Here is an 18,464-nt window from a genome sequence, read left to right on the forward strand (position 1 = left end):
GCAGATAGACAGACAGACAGACAGACAGACAGACAGACAGAGAGACAGACAGACAGACAGACAGACAGAGACAGATAGATAGACAGACAGACAGACAGACAGACAGACAGACAGATAGATAGATAGATAGATAGATAGATAGATAGATAGATAGATAGATAGATAGATAGATAGATAGATAGATAGATAGATAGATAGATAGATAGATAGATAGAGATGTAAACATTATTACTGTAAAACTAAGGTTTTACAGTTTTCGTAACGAACGCTAGGAGGAGACATTTTCAAACAAATCTTCATCGAAGCGGAAGTAGAACCCCAAGACAAAGGCGTCACTTCCTTCACGGTTTCTCATAATTGTTTCGCCTTTTGATAGCTTTTTCCTGTTTCACAACTGTTTTCTCTCTGATTTTTCTAACTACATTTTTCCGTGACTGCTTAAAATATTGAACCCCACCGCTGCTGGTGAGCAATATTTCATAAATCGGCATCATGATAGAAGAGAAAGGCCGTTTAGATTCATACCGCTCTTAGTTGTTTATCTTTGTTTTGGACCGGGTAGATGCTAGCTAGCCAAGTATCGCATATTTCAGTCTACGTGGGGAAATATATAGTTTTAGTTTTTAGTCAGTCGCAGAATTATATCTATACTATAATGTTATTCGACTGTTACATGGGCTTAAAATATATATTTTTTTCTTTTTGGGTTGAAAAGGTCTGTGAAGGAAAACAGTCCCAACAAAGCAGCATCATGTCTGCAGAGCTGGACTTCTCCCCTCCTGAAGTCCCTGAGCCGACCTTACTGGAAAGCATCCTGCGCTACGGTTTGTTTCTGGGTGCAATCTTCCAGCTTATCTGCATCCTGGCTATCATCTTCCCCACATCCAAGAGCCATGAACAGGTAGGTGGAATCCACAGTGGTGAGAGAAGCAGGGACACTTCAAAACAGCCCAAATATATTTTTATCATCCTCTAAGTTCTTGAAGAAGTTATTTCTTAATTTTTACTTATCTCTTATTTTTTTACACCAGGTACCGCAGCAAATTCGTAATGTTATGATTTCTCTCACATCTGATTCCACTCCTTTGTTCCCTCCTCTCCATGGTTGATGTCAAGTTGTTGTTATTGTAGCCTCAAGGGCAACATGCCGATTATCACTTGTAAGTCGCTTTGGACAAAAGCGTCTGCTAAATACATAAACATAAAATAGATCTGCAATTTGCTATATTGAGAATTAGTGGTAGACCGATGCATCGAGCCGGAGTAAACCCAAGTAAAGCCGATTTAAAGTCAGGCACATCCTCGGACAGCCTGATGTTGTTGCAGAATTTATATTAAATGTATTTTTACATTCACTGATAGCATCTGCATAATAAATACTCTTAAATTTAGTTTGTTTAGGTGTCTAACTTGAACATTGAGCGGTAATATTTACTAGTTAATTATATTCAGAATTCAAAAACCAATTAAACTTCAGAAATTTAGTACATCAACTGGTGTATTAGTGACATTTTAGCATGAAAATGAGGTGGGAAATGTCTAGATATTGTTGATGAAATTCTGCCTGTTAAAGTAGGCAGTACATATCGGATGACCAAGACTCCTACATATTGGTATCTGCAATAGAAAAACCAAAATCAATCTCTTTTCAGAAACATTGTACAAACTTGTGCTTTATAGGTAAGCTCATCATGTTTTGTGGAAAATAACTTTTTAATTCTGGCTGCAACCCAACAACAAAATTTAGTTTTTGTTGAACATTTCACTCATTGAGAAAATTACGTCAGGAAAACATACTGTTTACCCTGACCACATGTTTTATGTAAATAGTCAGGTTTCTTTTTCCTCTTTAGTGTTAAAAACCTTTTAGATTAGGTGTGAAAACCCAAAGTGAGTATATACACCACTTTTGACTCAATGCTGCATTTGTAACATATTGACATCAATGCTGCTGTAACACAATTCAAAACTATCTGACACCATTAGAACAGCTCACAATACTGAGAAATGAAAGGAATGGCTGAAAAGAATCTGGAAATGCTCACATACTCCGTTACAGTTATGTCAGCCAACCTCTGAGCCACATTGTTGTCAAAAGATCTAACAGATTTGTTTGAAGTGTTGGGAGTTTTATCTTATTTAGCCATCTGTCTGTATCAGTATGTAAAAGCGCCAAAGGAAGATACCCATTCTTATCAGTTACTATGGCTTTGTTCGGGTTCACATCTTCACTTTGTTTATACTCATGATTTTATTTTCTACGTCACTGCTATTGTTTTTCTGATGTTTTTATTGGTTAGAGGTATTTGCCCTGATCTTTATCATGTTGGACAGCGCTTTGTGATTTATATCTGAGAAAGGCGCTATATAAATACACTTTTACTTACTTACTTACTAAAGTCACCTCATCTGGTTCATTTAAATAAACTTTTTTTTTTGTCAGGAAATGAGTTAAAACCCAAGAGTTAGAGACTATTTCTCTGTACTACAACAGTAATCTTATTACTGCTTTTATCTTGGATTAAAATATACCAAAAACATTTATAGGATTATAAACATGGAAACATTCCTCCATAACTGAATTGAAAGTTATCAGCGTCTCTGATTATTTTCTGCATTGTGTCGCTGTTTCTTTTACTCGTTTATTCTGCTGGCAAAAGGAAACATGTTGGTTTCTTTTGTTTGGTGTACACATGGGAATTTCCTTCTTCTGTTTGTTTGGTAAAGCTGCATTTAAGCTTGGAAAAAAGGAACATATATTCATTCCATGCGTTTAGCCGTTTAGTTTTTAATGTTTCTGGTGTTCGGCCCACAGGAGGAGACAGAGTCCACTGATGGGAAAACGACAGAACCAGTGAAGAAACCCAAAGGACCAGCACCTCAGATTCGACAGAAACCAAAGAAAGAGAGCAAAAAGAAACGATAGAGCTTTGTGCATCTGAGTTTGTTTGTTTTTGTCATCTGATACATTTTAGTTATTATTACAACACTACATGGAACACATTTCTCAATGATCCTACTTTCATATTCACACAGACTGCAAAAAAACACGATGTTCATTGACAGTGAAGAGTTTTCGTTTCCCTTCATTTTATTAATAAATATTGAAGATATTGTTGGAAATGCATGTGGATTACAACTGACCAATAAAGTCATTCACCTCAGCTGTCTTTATGATTGTTTTACTCATGTCTGTGAGTCAGTTAAGTGTGACTGGTGTTCAGCTACAGACACAAATATCATAGGGAGATTTGGAGTTTTGCAATGTATTTAAATATAAAGAATAGGTAACTTGTCCATATTTGATCTCGATGCTTTTGATTTATTATGTAAATTTGGGTTTATTTGTGTCATTGTAACTTTCTTTCTCTTGAAATCGCATATCTAGAGAGAATTTTTTCATAGCTAAAAATTTCATTAAGCCAAACGTCATTTTATAAAAAATACTTTTATTTCTATTACAAAAACATTAAAAGGGAACTTATTAAAATAGATGATTGCGACAGTAATTTGAAAAATAAATTGATAAACTATGCACTGATTGTTCACAAGTGCAAACCTTTACATTTACTCAGTTACCAGATTATTTTAAATTACAACGTTGTGGAACAATAAAACTCAAAACTGGGGCAAATGTTTTCCAAACGTCAACAACCCCGGAGGGTTTGACTTTAATGCGACAGTCACGTTCTGCTGTAATGGAAGTGTTGCTAAGCAACCACTTTACGTTGCCTGTACTTTAAGCAAATCATCTCAATTAAGTCATTGCCGGGGATTTGTTATGTAACAAAGTTGTGTATGTATTGAACAGATCTAAAGGGGTTAAACGCGGCAGCGGTGTTCAGAATCTGTTCGTGTCATGCCCAAAGTGATTCCCTTCACAGAGCCGAGTTGCGCAGTTGTTGTCGTAAATTCTCCCGACGCTCTTTGAACGTAAATCTAGTCTTTTCGTGTTCGCCCCTGGTTCGCCCTCATGTTTCGTAAGCGATGCGCTCTCTCCGGCGGCTTCCTCCCCCATACGAGGCTGGTCTTCCCCGGATAACACCGCTCCAGCTCGTTCGCATGATTTTTACTGCGCCGTCGCCTCCTTTCCAGCTGGACCGTCTGCCGGTGCTTCGCCCGGACCACCGCCGCCGTAGCTCACCGCCACCACCGCGGCAGCTGCGCTCCCTCCTTGAGGAGAATCAGTCCTCGTCATGACCTCTCTCCCTTCCTCCGGTGATTCTTCTGATATTCGCTAAATGGGATTTGCGGCTGGACTGAGGTTTCCACAGCAACTGCCCGTCGGCTTCCATATTCTTCTGATGAGAACAGCCATACGAATCTGACCGGGCTCCTCGCTGCGCTTCTCTGATTTTTTTATTTTATTTTTTTGGGGGGCTGAATCACAAGACGCGTCAAAGGTAGGTTTAGTTTATTACAGCATGTAGCGGCTTTTTCTCTCCTGGCGAGGAGATTGTTTACAGTTTTGGGGCCAACCGCGAGCTAACAATTAGGTGTTAGTCTGTTTTCACACATGTATATATGCTGTGGTCCCCTACACACACATACACACACACACACACGCTCATTGTTACACAGGCCATTCAGAGACCACGGCCAGTGCAATGATTCAGTCTGAGCCGGGGCTTGCCCCTTAGGACTTACTACAGACCATAAAAAACAAAAGGTTTGTAAAAATCGCCATCGTGGCTTCGTCACGACGCCAGATGCTCAGAGAAAATCCGATGAGACGAGTTTGCTCTGAAAAAGAAGCCAACAATCCATCGAAATCCAAAATGGAGCTGTAACAGCACCTGTTTTGATTCATCAGGCCACATGCACTGGAGCTACCGCTGTCTGTCACTGAGCCCTCTTAAAAATAAGTCAATCCACGTTCCCATTCACAAATCCAGAAACCACCTGAAACGGATCGCCCTGCTAACTCTGGCTGGTTTTTAATTAGGTTATGTCTTTATTTTTATTTTCTCCCCAAGCAAAGATTCCGTTTTGACAGTTGCTACTCCCGTAGGCAGCAGCCACCCCACCCCGCGTTTCATTGAAAGCAGCTTTGCTGACAACTGGTGTTTAATCCCGTGGAAATAGAATTTTAATTATGTGGCTAATAGTTTATTAGCAGATAGTTTTTTTTTGGGGGGGGGGGGGGGGGGGGGCTGTTCCAGCTAATTTCTGGGAGGAAAGAGATCCAGGTTTCTTATTAAGGAGGAACTTTAATCCTAAAGCCCTAGTATCTGAGCTACTGGTGGACTTGCTGATCCACCAAACATAAAGGAAGCTGCAACATCTAACTGGGCTGTAAAAGCAAAATTAAATATTTTTATCCCATAAATGGGGGCAAATGGGTGATAAACATGATGTTCTGTTTTTGGGTCATTCAAAATATTTGGCTCAATTGGCTGCAGCTATGTTATTGTCTCCATTATTTATTCATGCGTTCATCTGTTTTAGTCAGCAGACATTAAATGTACAGACAGCTTCCTAAAATCAAGGGTTGGCTAATCTGGAACTAAAGCCTTCAGTGAACTCCCACCTTTCCTGATCTTGTTTGGTGTTGATACTAGGAACATTTCAGGAATGTTTTCCTGCCTGTTTTCAGGTAATTCCGACTGCTTGTCATGTCTCACTAGTTGAAAAGGTGTTCCCTGAACACCGACTCATGAGTTATGTCGCAGAACTTTTTTGCATGGAGGCTTCCAGGTGAATATCGACTTCAAGAAGACCAAAAGGTTATTTTACTTTCCTAATGCCTTCAGTGTAAAAGTGAGTGGAGACTTTAGACATGTTTTGATCAGAGGGAGTATTATAAATAAAATGCTCTCATTTGAATAAATGTAAGTCAGAAATGGGGCGTACACGTAGAACAGGGTGAGTTTTAAGAATTTGTAAATGACGTGACATCTCTGACATGAAATGGCCATCATGTCCTGTAAAATTAATCACGCTGAAGCAGCCGCTCCCCACGGCCAGGATCACTGGTTCCCAGAGCCTTCAGTCAGAGATGGACGGAAGTGTTTTTTCTTTATCAGCTAAGTGCCTCAGTCTGTCCGTCTTCCTCCTCCTCCTTTTTTCCCCTTGTCTCTCCTGAGTGTGTTTGCCAGAGGACAGATGAGATGGGAGAGCTTGTTTACCCTTTCCACACATGTTGGATTGTTCATGTAAAGGCTTAGAAGACAAGAAGATGTGGTTCTGATGTTCATTGGACCTAATCAAGTCCATTTCTCTTCCTCTGACTATGTAAAGTAGGACAAGACGGCAATGCCAATGTGAATGCTTCCTCTTGTTTTGATCATGGGGAACCATCGCTGACCCCTCCCCACCTCCTCTTCCTCGCCTTCTCTCCCGAGGGCAAACTGTAATTTCCCCATTGAACTGAAACATTAGCCAGAGCTCCTTCAGTCTCTGCAGCACAGCAACAACTGGTACCGTCTGTTGTGACTCAGTCAGGTTTGTCATAGCCAAATGTGCAGCAATAGTGTGCTCATCATCACAAGAAAAATCAGGGTTGATAAGACCTGGGACAGGGGGATGGATTAGCAAAAAAAGTGTTCTGTTTCCTACGTAAAATCTTAGCACAAGGTAAGACTGACTTCAGAGCCACAAATGTTTTTGTTTTGGGTTGTCATTTTATCAGCTTAAGTCACAATCGGTGTGATCAGACATGCCACGTTCACGTGCTGAATGTTCGGAACTATTTCTTAAAGAGCAAGTCAACTCGTACAAGAAACTTACTTCACTCCCTCTTCATGTTTGAAAAATGCAACAAATTCTGTTGCCTGGCAGACCGAGAGGGCGGAGCTGCTAACAAATACACACAAAGACAGGCTCACGACAGCATTGTGACATCATAATGTACCAGTTTACATCATAGCATACCTCTTAACCAATAGCGGTGGCAGATTTAAATTAAAATACAGTGCAGAGTTTTTACCTGACAACGGCACAACACTGCCAGTTTTAGGCAGAATATTTGAATTTTAACTAAGATGCACTGAAATGCCAAATTATTGACGACACGTGTCTGCAGCACGATTAGACACTCGTTTATTTAGTTTATAAGCAAAAAAATTTTGATTTGGGGGGGTCTCACTCCAGACTCTCACTCCACTCCCACTTACTGAAAAATGCAACAAATGCTGTTGCCTGGCAGACCGAGAGGGTAGAGCCGCTAGCAAATATGCACACACAGGCTCACAACATTGTGACACCATAATGTACCAGCTAACGTAATAGTGTACGTCTTAGCCAACAGCAATGGCAGATTGAAATTCAAATGCAGTGCCGAGTTTTTACCTGAAGAGGGCGATGACAGTTTTAGACAGAATATTTATTTTTTAACTAAGATGCACTAAAGTGCGAAATTATGGACTACACGCATCTACAGCGCAATTAGACAGTAAAGTTGCTTTGGGGGTGACTTGCTCTTCAGCATTATTGCTGCCAGCTGAGGTGGTTGCAGGGGTATCAAGGCTTTTAGGTTTCAATTGGTAAAAGTTACACAAGATCCTTGTGTTTTTTTTTTTTTTTTTTTTGTAGAGCTGCACAGTATGTCACAAGTTTGCACAATGCCAATATTGCAAAGAACTACATGGATTATAATAAATCACTGACTGTTACATCCAAGTGGCATGCATTTGCAAGTTAATCTGATGGACTCGCTTTGCCTTCCACACCCACACCTGGTTTAGATGAAAACACACACTCACTGTATTGGGAGTGTTGAGATGGCAGTCAACAAAGAGAGGAGTGTGGAAAATATGGGTTTGTGACAACCAGTATTGCCATTGCAATATTCAGAAATAATGCAATCCTGTGTTTTTATAAAATTGTTCAGTGATGATGGTGGAAATTGCGAACCTTTAAAATGACAATTAATTTATCCGTAATATTTCTGATTTGCAGTTACAGGTTTTGGCCAATTACAACTCACTTTAAAGAACTAGATGTAATTTAATCAGTTGTTCTGTATCTGAAACTTGGAGAATAAAACACAAAAAGGTCTGTATTTTGTGTTTGTTCTTTTGACTTTAGCTATTTCTGGTTCTAGTTTTGGGTCATAAACAGCTGAATCACCTAATTGGGTTGTGTTGTCAGCATTTTTCCATCCTGTGACTCACCATTTGGTTGTAGTCTGTAATTTCTGTCCTTAGCTGTCACCAAATGAGATGTAACAGACCTTTACCTGCAGCACTTCGAAACTAAACTTTCTGTGATCCTGGCCAGCTATTTCATTTATTTTGGTCAAATAAAAATACATTTGTGGTTTTCAGTCATTTAATGGCACAACTGTTATGCACCACACACATATTATACATCATACTCTTCAGCTACTCATCCTTTCTCTCTAAATGGGAAAATATGACAGATCTGAGGTAAGTTTTATGGGATATTTTAGTTTGTTTGGCACAGCTTGTGAAGTAGAAATTTGCCCTGTGTAGTGACAAAGAACTAAAACAAAAAGAAGAATCTTCACCCAAGGCTTGCTTGGGCGAAAACGGCTATTTTGTTGCTAATTTGCAGGACATATCTAGAAGAAAGTAGCTAAGGGTCCTCAGAAATGTAGCTAGGTTCATCACTAGGCGTTAGGAACAGTGACAAAGTTGCTGAGTTGGCACTACCTCTCTCTCTGCTGCTAAAGCTACAGATAGCAAATGCTACGGGCGATGCCTGAGCATGAACGCACATGAAGTGGCCTGCTGGACCCGAGCACCTCTCTTTTTCTGTGATTTTACAGAAAAACAGGCAATCACAGTAAAAATGCCAGGACTCATTCTACAGGACCAGGGCATTGAAGGGAGAATGTATGAAGAAGAAATTTATCATTTCTATACATGTTTTGGCTGTCAAACTTCCATAATGCCCCTTTAACTAAATATCTTTACAAAAGTTTTGTCACCACAGCTGCAATATACAGAATAGGAAAAATACCTTTCTAAATAGGAGGGATAGACCAACCGGGCTGATATTTACTATCTATTTTTTGTATATTGGCGTGGGCCGATGTTTGTCCTTAGTAAAGCTGATTTAAAGTCAGGCACATCCTCAGGCAGCATGGTGCTAGCATAGAATTTTATTCAAATGCATTTTTACATTCACTAATATCTGCATAATAAATACTCTAAATTAAAGGGATACTGTGCATTTAAAAAATATTTTTAAATAATTTTCTGGAGAAAGTATGTGCTAAAACGACCCTTTACACCAGTTTTCACCAACTCCGAACCACGAGGGCTCCCATCCTGCACATGTTTGCTGTTTCTTTTCTCCTACACACCTGATTGGAACAAATGAGTAATTAACAGACCTGTGCAGAGTTAAGGAGAGGTTTAAATTACTCCATTCAGGTGTGGTAGAGCAGGAAACACAGAAAACTAGCAGGATGGTAGCCCTCGAGGACTGAAGTTGGTGACACCCGCTTTATAGGGTGAATGAATCGTCACTCAGACCCTCACCGACCTCTGTGGCAAGAATGTTGCGCTTGCAACTTCAGTGTGGCGGGCTACCACCTGATAGACTTGGAACAAATTGACACTGCATTGCAGTCTGCTTCCAGCACGTTTCCTGCATGTTTTAGATCATGAACAGTTGATTTGTTTCATTTAGTGATGAATCACATTTCAGTGGTTAGATTATGTTGTACACTAGGGGGTGCTAAAAATGAGCTAAACTGCCAAATGCGCATTTAACTAATGGTCTGACTTAAACACCCAGCAGTGCATAAAGTTAAGATTTAACAGTTAGTTAAATTCAGAGTTCAAAAACTGATTAAGTTTCTGACATTTTGTTCATCAACTGATGTTATTGGTGACTTTTGGCATGAAAATAATGTGGGGATGTCTAGATATCAGCCCATAAAAACCAGCTGTTCAAATCAGCCATCGGCTGACCGTGTCTGCTATATCGGCATCTGTGTCAGCGATAGAAAAACCAATAACAGTCGATGTCTACGAAGTAGCACATACATCTTAGCGTTGTGCTTAGGGAGAATGAGGTTCAGCTGTTGTTGGAGGCAAAATAAATATGGCAATTTTCCTGTTATGAACTTAAATTGAAGTAATTGTGCTTTTGTATAAAAGAAGTGTAAAATATAAGCATGTATGATTGCAGATATGTGATGTTAGTAACCTAAAATGTTTAAGTTTTTCTTAGTTTTTTATGAGGGGGACACAATCTATATCTGTATCAATTTATGTCGGCATCGGAGATAAAGAGTTGGCAACATCGGCCAAAAAGCCAATATCAAGCATCCCTACTTATGGGTTTATATCTAAGAGCAGATTTTTAACTGTTACGGATCAAGGCTTTAAAGAGGAAACTGATGTCTGTCATTTGTTGCAGATAGGTTTGTTTTATCGTCCGCCTGTTGCCCAACATCTAATATTTTGTACATATCAATACTAAAATATTTCAAGGCAGCTTTGAAAACTCAACAGAATCAATTTGTTTTACATGGACAAGTCAGGAAAATATTACCCTTGCTCCTGAAGCTAATATGTGCCGAGACTTGCCTGCATTCCTCTCAGGGCTCTGGCCTCTTTGTTTTTACTCTTTTCTCCACTTTATTTCTCTTCTTGACACTCGGTATTCAGTTCCTGTACAGAAGCGGGTCGTCGGGTTCGTCAACATGGAGACGGAGAGCTAGGCACGGGGCAGTAATGGATACAGAAATGCTCCTGAACGTTGGAAGGTTATTAACAGAACGAGTAATTAAAAAATATATATGTTTGAAATGTAACTCAAACAACTTTTTTAAGCGTGCATGCCTTACATGTATACTTTAATGATGGCTCAAGGCAACCAAAGCTACAGGAGTGTGTTTTGCATCCACCCTCTCTATTGCCACACACACACTGTGGTCTCTTTTTTTCTCCTCTCTCTCTCTACTTCCTTCCTCTCGTCCTGCCCTCCTGCTGCTCAGGTGCCTGTTCTTGTTACATTAGCTGGCACAGCGAAGTGGCGAGATGCGGTTTAATTCTCCCACATTCCTCTGTTCTCCTATTTTTATGTTTGCATCAACACAGAAACCAAAACTTATTTTATTTTATTATTTTCCATCTTTTTAAAGGCGTTTCACAATAAAAAACATTTTTTAATGATTATTTCTGATCATAATCGGTCACTCTGAGTTTAACAAACAGGCTGAACATGAAAATAGTCTCCTACACCAGTCTCCTGCATTCACTTCTGATAGAAAGTAGACAGAGAAAATTCTGACAGATCAACTTCACACTGTCACTTAACATTCATGGACTCACCCATCTTGACTCACGACGGGGAAGGTTGCAATTTAAGCATTTATGTCTCTGCTAATCGTTAGCAAAACCAACTCCACCACATTGCAGAACTCCTTCAGGCTTGTGTTATTGGTGGAGATGAGACATCCGTGCCGCAGAGCAAACAGTGGTAGAGTCGCATTGCTGTTATCCAATCAGAGGCGAGATGTACGAATGTCAGGAAATAAGACACCAAATCCTGCTGTGTTAAGTTTTCCTCTGATGTGGCATTCTGCTAGTTAGTTAGTTAGTTTCCCTCCTAGAGTACAACTTGCAAGGCATTCATTCCTACTAGTGACCACTGCGAATGCATTGCTTAAATGAGTGTCACACACCTTTAAACCTCATTTAAAAGACTGTGCTTTTATGTTACTATTTACCTCATGTGTTTACTCTTTCCAGTGCTAAAACATCACCATCATCACTCATTTCACAACGAAACGCTGGAGTTAGCTCACATTGGCATTACACCTCTCTGACTCCATATTAGGAAAAGGTGTGAGGCTTTCAGGTCTGTCTAAACATGTTGGTGCTGAAACATTCATCTCAGATGAATGCAGCATCTGGGAAAGAACCAGAGTAAATAATTGAACCAGTGCACGCTGTATCGTCATCGTCCTAGAGTCTTCATCACCAGCTTGAACATAGTGATTATCAAAGTTTCCTGCTTAGGTTTGTGAATCAGAATCTGTTTATTTCAGCTTGTTGCACCTCGTTGCTTAAGGAGAAGATATATTCCAGTGTTTTCCCAAATTCTAGTTGGTTTGTAACCATCAGTTCTCTCCAAAGACGAACAGATTGCTCGAGCCATGAAACAACACTAATAATGGGATGTTTTTTTTTACAAATTTTACCTAAATTGTGTTTTACTCAGGCCCCCACAATGCAGCTCTGAAATTGAGTCCAACCCGGAAGTGAAATAAATTGCAGTTCCACCCTCATCCGCTGGGGGCTGGTGTCAGAAACAAGCAAATCCTCATTGACTCCCATGTTAAAAATACCATTTTCACAGCAGAAATAAACATGTTTACAGCCTGGTACCAAAACATGTTTTTGGTTTAAATTATCTAGTTTACACTCATGACAACTATGAGGGGGGTGAATTTTTTCTCACTCTTCTGTTTAAGTGTATTAAAAGCCTAAAATTCTGTATAATTGAGCATCCGACACACGTGACCATAGAGCTAGCTCCGTGGAAAGGCCTCAGTAGAGCCTCCGTCTGGCTTGGAAACTGTTCCGGGATTTTGAGTCTCTGTGTGTGTGTATTCTTTTTTGGATATTTTTTGTGCAATTGTTGGACAAAATGACTTGCTGTGGCATTAATTGCACTAAAAGAGCGTCCAAGGAGTCTCCACTTCATTTTTTTCGGTAAGTAAAATTATATTCATGTATTTTGGGTCACTGCCGAGTTGAGCTTAGATTTTAACATGTACTGTTTAACCATGAAATTTAAATGTAATAGGGTAAAACCCAGTGCATTTAACATAATGCTGCACTTTAGAAAATGGGTTGAAATATAACATGTTGGTGGAGCTGGGTTCCGACTATCGGCTTGTGGAGCTCTTGGGAGACCGATGTTTTCCACCCTTATCCCTTCCCCACAGCCCGGTCCATCTCTGTCTGATCGCGGCTTCTGTTAGCTGCGCGGGCTGACGGCTGGTTCTTATGGCAAGCCAGAACCGCCAAAATACGCCACTTCTCCCCGCAGCTCGGCACATCTCTGTCTGATCGCGGCTTCTGTCTGCTGCGCGGGCTGCCGGCTTGTGGAGCTCTGAGATGGTAACCTTTGCACCCGGTTCTCCCCAGCGGCAGCTCTGCGCATCTCAGATCGCAGCGGCAAAACAAAAACAAATGTACCAAATCGGCACTCAACAGAAGTCGTAGCCTAGGGCTTCTAATGCTGCTGTTTACAAACTGGAAGTCTGTCTCCAAACGGAGTACAGATGAGCAGTAGCTTCTTTTGTCTTTCTTAAGTTGCACAAACATCTGTCTAAACGTCACCCTCAGCTCCTCCTCTCTTCCCTTTTATGGAATTGTCTGGGCTTGACGGAACCTTTGACACAGTCAAAATGGCGGTGGTGGCTACCTCCCATTTTAGCAGAAAAACTTGTTATTGAAGCCTATGGAAACCCATTGTCCATATATTTATGTAGATGGTTTTACTCCCTTTTTTTTTGTTTCCCTCCATCCATAGTTAGGAGCACCATGGTTGTAAAGCTAAGAGAAAAAAAATGAACCAAAATTCACAACGTGTCCAGCATCAATGCAGCCTTTTAATTTTTCTGCTTATCTTATTCAAGCTCTAAGACAAAGTGATCAACAAACATAATAGTTCAGAAGTCAGGATTCTGAGGTTTTTCTGAGAATAAAGTCTGAGATCTTTGTTTCTCTTCTGCTAGTGTCTACTCTAGAGATCATTTCTTGAAACAAACACTTTTGCAAAAGGAGTTTGGATATTTTTTTTTCATGGCATGTTGAGATTTGTTGGAAATGAAACAAATAAAACACAGATATAAAAATACTTCTGGTATTTTTAGTGCTGTTGCTGTGGAACTTCAATTCCATAAAAAAAACTGAAAACAACTTAAATCTGCATTTTTTAAAATTGTTTTTATGAACATGGGTCAGTTGTATTTCTCTCATTTGTAGTCATAGTTATTAAGAACCATTATGGAAGGTCCAGAGAGCCACTTGTGGCTCCAGAGCCGCTGGTTAGAGACCCCTGGGTCAGTTTAATGTGTCTGTTTCGAGCCCAAGCTAGCTTGAGCTCTCACCCTGCTGCTGTTCCACCCCTCATCTAGATCATCCAGTTTGGCTTTGATGCATACTGGGAAAAAACATTTCAGGAATGTATCCTTGCCTGTTTCCAGATCAATCTGAGTGGTTGTCATGCTTGAGTAAACGGTGACTCATGTGTCATGTTTAGGAGCTCATTTGCACGCAGGCTTTCAGGTGAACATGGATGTAAAAGCAAACATGTTCTTTTGTCATCAGAGGTTATTTACAGCCTTGGAAGAACTTGTTGTTGCTTCTCATGTCCCACTAGATGTTGCAACATCTGTATCTGCTGAGAATTTCTCGTCTGTTCTTGATCCTTTCATGTTTTTTGTGTTTAGGCCCTTTAAAGTGAGCTCACTTTAGGTAGGCACCACCCACTGACAGTGCAGACGCATACTGATGAAGCAACATAGTAATCAGTCTAAATCATAGTATTTTTCCTACTTTCTTAGCTCTCTGTATGAGGTGCTATTATCTAGCCCTGCGCTCATACACAGCCTGAAATGACCTTTAAGAGGATTTTTGCATACATTCCTGATATGCATGAGCATCCTACCTATTTGCTTGTATTGGCAGTCTAGGTGTGGCACGTGTGCCTCTGGTAAGTTTTAAACCAGTGTTGACTTAGTTCTTAATAGTGTTGACTTAGTTCTTAATGCCTAATGCGAAAGCTGACCCCTGACCCCCACCCCCACGTTGACATTTGTGCACATTCACGCTCCCTCAGAAGCTGAGTCGCCCACATGTCTTCTCAGTGGGATGCTGCCATGTCTCTGAGAATTCCCATACCTGTGTAATTATGTTATGCTCACACATCACACTTTAAACACCCACTAAGCCTCAGCTGTCCGGGCAGTACATAACAACCACCCACACGTTCTTTTTAAAGCCACAGCCAGTTTCCTTCCTCCGTGTCTGTTAATAACCTCCCCTGTCCTGTCCTGTCTGTCTGTCTGTCGGTGTGTGTTGGAAACTATCAAGTGTTGGAAAGGAAAAAAGGATGTGAGACACAACTGTACTTGGGTGCTAGTGTGCAGCTGAGCCTAGTTTCCTAGATGCGAGGGAACAGCTGCTAATGCACATGAACACACACACCCACCCCTATGCACTTTGGCGCGCTCTTGTCTGGAATCGAGAGTGCTTTAATTCAGAGGAACAAGACTGTGTTTCATGTGTGTATGACTGTCTTGTTTCAGCTGGCCTGAAATAGCTGGTCTCCCAGTGAGTCACTCCACAGAGCCTGAAGGGGAGGAACAGAACCGGTGTGCGAACAAGGCTCTCCAACTTTCTGTGGGTGCTCTTGACTGTGAGCTTGTTTGTCTTTGTGCTTACTGACAGCACACCCTCGACTCGCTGCGTTTATCGGGATGTAACAGATATATTTGACACCTCTGTGCCCTTGTCGGCTCACCAGCATTAATACTTTGCGTCGTTGAGACCCATGGCTGCTTTCTGTTTACAGCTTTGTTTACCTCGTTGATGCTTATTGATTCCAACTTGATTTAAACCGTTAAGCACGACCTTGGATTCTGATTGTGTGTGTGGTTTGTGTCTACTGTAAACGCAAGCAGTTCTAACTGACCTGGGAACAGCTCCAGGGATATTCTGGTGGATCGGGAGAGCTGGAATAAATGTGTTGACTGATTTGCCAACTTTTGGGGGGGGGGGGGGGGGGGGGTAAATATGTTAAAAGTTCCTGAGGAAAATCCTTTAAAACCATATTTCTTTGCTTTAAAGAAGACTAATAATTTTAACCACAGTGAAATCCAGTTTTACTGAATGTTTTTGTGTTTCATTACATGATGAAACACAAAAAAATGTGTTTCTTATAAAAAAAACACATTTAAAATGAAAGAAAAATGCATAACAAAGCTGAGAGACCCTTCATTTGCATAAAAATTGATTTTTGACGCTTTTACTTTTTGTAGCAGCTTTTGGTCTTACCGTATCCTTTCTGATGGTTGGCTCTTGTTCCAGGTCTGCACATGGGGGCGGGCAAAAGCAAGCCCAAGGAGCCAGGCCAGCGCTCCATGAGCCTGGACGGGACCATAGGCACCGGCTCCGATAGCGGACGCTTCCACCACTTGGACTCCACTCAGCAGACCCAGACCCCCAATCGAAGCCCTGCTGTTGGGACGGGCCGTCGGGGACAACAAGGGCAGCGCCAGCTTGCCCCGACAAATACCCCTGAACTGTCTCTCTTTGGAGGAGTGGACCACACGGGAAGTGTCATATCACCCTACAGAGGACTGCTGTCAGGTAGGAAATTAGATTGTGGCAGGTTTTTGTAAAACAAAGAGGTTTAGAAAGCTGAATATAGACCTAATAAATGGTTAAATTAAAACATACAGAATTCTTCTGTAAAAAATGATCTAGATTTAGTTAAAAATACATTTCAGATATAATCAGAATCAGAATGAATTTTATTGCCAGCGCTCAGATCAGATCAGAGCATAGGAACTTGACTCCATAGTACAACCTGACCAAGGTTACACACACATATATAGACAGGACAGATACAGGCAGACAGGCATAAATTAAATTATTTTTGGTTCAGATTAAAGCTTTACACCTCAACCATCCTCCCCTTAATTCTGGTGTTCCCCCTGCCTCTGTACTTGGATCTCTCCTGTTTATCATCTACCTCTTCCTTAAATTGACAATATTTTCCATAAAGATGACATTCAATACCAACATAGATGTAGCATAGAGGACACTCAGATCTACAGTGCTCAGCATAAATGAGTACACCCCCTTTTAAAAAGTATGAATTTAATTAGTTGCTTAATGAACAAAAGAACCATTTCCAGAATTTTGGCTGGGATTTATTGAACACTTGTCTAACTCCTTAAAATTAAATGAAGCTTTATAATATAACATAGATCACACAAACTTTTACTAAAATTGGTTGAAGCAAAAAGTGAATACACCCCCAACAAAATCTACTACATCTAGTATTTTGTAACACCACCATGATTTTCAAGGACAGTACCAAGTCTTCTAGGCATGGAATGAACAAGTTGGCGACATATTGCAACATCTGTCGTTTTCTATTCTTCAAGAATAACCTCGTTTAGAGCCTGGATGCTGGATGGAGATTGAGGCTCAACTTGCTGCTTCAGAATTCTCCACAGGTGTTTGATTGGGTTCAGATCAGGAGACATACTTGGCCATTCAAGCACCTTCACCCTGTTCTTCTTCAGAAATGCAACAGTAGCTTTAGATGTGTGTTTTGGTTCATTGTCGTGTTGGAATAGCCTGGCAAGCCAGACTAAATAAATGTATTATTTAGTCTGGCCATGCTCCGTTGACGGCTCTCGGTTGTGGGGCGGGTTCTACCGTTGTCTTTCAAATGATCTCCGCATTCCACTGGACAATGAATGTGACATACTCTTGTTTCACTCTGTGGCATCATCCCACCCACCAGGCATATAGAGTGCCCTGATTGGCCCACAAAGCGGATAAAGCTCTGTGATTTGTTCACTAAGCAGATAGAGCACTATGATTGGCCCACCATTATGGACCAATCACAGCTCTTTATGTGTTTGAAACCCCTCTAGAGAGCTGTGATTGGCCAGCCAGAGTCCTGGTAGGAGCTGCTGAGGTTCCAATGGAGCGTGTCTAGACCATTCTTTGCAAAGCAAGAATTTGGTCTAGTTCACTAGGCTAGTGTTGGAAAAGTGATTGCAGCATCTTCTCCTTCAGAATAGAGTAGTACATTGTTGAGTTCATGATACCAGCACCCCAACACCAGCAGCACTCATGCAGCCCCACATAAGGACACTGCCACCACCGTGTTTCACTGTAGGCACCATGCATTTCTCTTTGAAATCCTCACCTTTACAACAGCACACAGTTTTGAAACCATTAGTTCCAAAAACTGATCTTTGTCTCATCACTCCAGAGTCTGGAGTCCCAGTAGTCAATCTTTTTCAGCATGGGCCCTAGCAAATACTTGGAGTGTTTTTTTGTGCATGGGCTTTAGGAGGAGCTTCCTTCGTGGACAATACCCATGCATGCCATTCCTCTGCAGTGTGCGCCGTATGGTGTCACAGGAAACGGTCTGCTATAGCTAACTGTAGTGAACTTGCATGGCGATTTTCTTCAACCCTTCTTATCAGAAGATGCTCCTGTCGAAGTGTTAACTTGTATAGATGGCCTGGACGTCTCTGTAAGATGGTTGCTCTTCCATCTTTCTTAAACTTTGGATCATTTTGCTACAGTATTTTGATTGATATGTAAAGCTTTGCTGATCTTCTTGTAGCCTTCACCTTTTTTGTGTAAAGAAATGATTTCTTTCTCAGATTTTGTTATTTCTCTTCCATGTGGCGCCATTGCTGACAGTATGAAATGGGAACAGCTTTTCTTTGCTAGGTAATGCATTTAGATAGTCACCTGTCTGCTGGACACCTCTTA

At 40.8% G+C, this 18,464-nt stretch overlaps 2 protein-coding genes across 4 annotated transcripts in view; both read left to right on the forward strand.

Annotated features, from left to right (window-relative positions):
* Window positions 1-328: 328 nt before the first annotated feature.
* On the forward strand, window positions 329-3,164 carry manbal (mannosidase beta like). Its single transcript, XM_015959246.3, has 3 exons — window positions 329-465; window positions 716-901; window positions 2,816-3,164. Exons 2-3 carry the CDS (start codon window positions 752-754, stop codon window positions 2,924-2,926), a joined length of 261 nt encoding a protein of 86 aa, XP_015814732.1. The 5' UTR covers window positions 329-465; window positions 716-751; the 3' UTR covers window positions 2,927-3,164.
* A 1,026-nt stretch (window positions 3,165-4,190) lies between these two features.
* LOC107385404 (proto-oncogene tyrosine-protein kinase Src) overlaps window positions 4,191-18,464 on the forward strand; it is a 31,050-nt gene continuing 16,776 nt past the window's right edge. For 2 of the 3 annotated variants that reach the window (XM_015959244.3, XM_015959245.3), the window contains exons 1-2: window positions 4,191-4,403; window positions 16,026-16,307. In XM_015959244.3, coding sequence (XP_015814730.1) covers window positions 16,034-16,307 — 274 coding nt within the window. In that variant the 5' untranslated portion in view covers window positions 4,191-4,403; window positions 16,026-16,033. Of the gene's footprint in view, window positions 4,404-15,244; window positions 15,339-16,025; window positions 16,308-18,464 lie in introns of those variants that run through there. The other variant, XM_070549362.1, reaches the window with a different exon arrangement.

Source organism: Nothobranchius furzeri, chromosome 3, assembly GCF_043380555.1.
Source record: "Nothobranchius furzeri strain GRZ-AD chromosome 3, NfurGRZ-RIMD1, whole genome shotgun sequence".
NCBI lineage: Eukaryota > Metazoa > Chordata > Actinopteri > Cyprinodontiformes > Nothobranchiidae > Nothobranchius > Nothobranchius furzeri.

Excerpts from the sequence above, each read along its gene's own strand:
- manbal (XM_015959246.3), top strand. The coding sequence starts at position 752 with ATGTCTGCAGAGCTGGACTTCTCCCCTCCTGAAGTCCCTGAGCCGACC. Across the intron at positions 902-2,815 it reads CATCCAAGAGCCATGAACAG|GAGGAGACAGAGTCCACTGA; the intron begins GTAGGTGGAATC and ends TTCGGCCCACAG.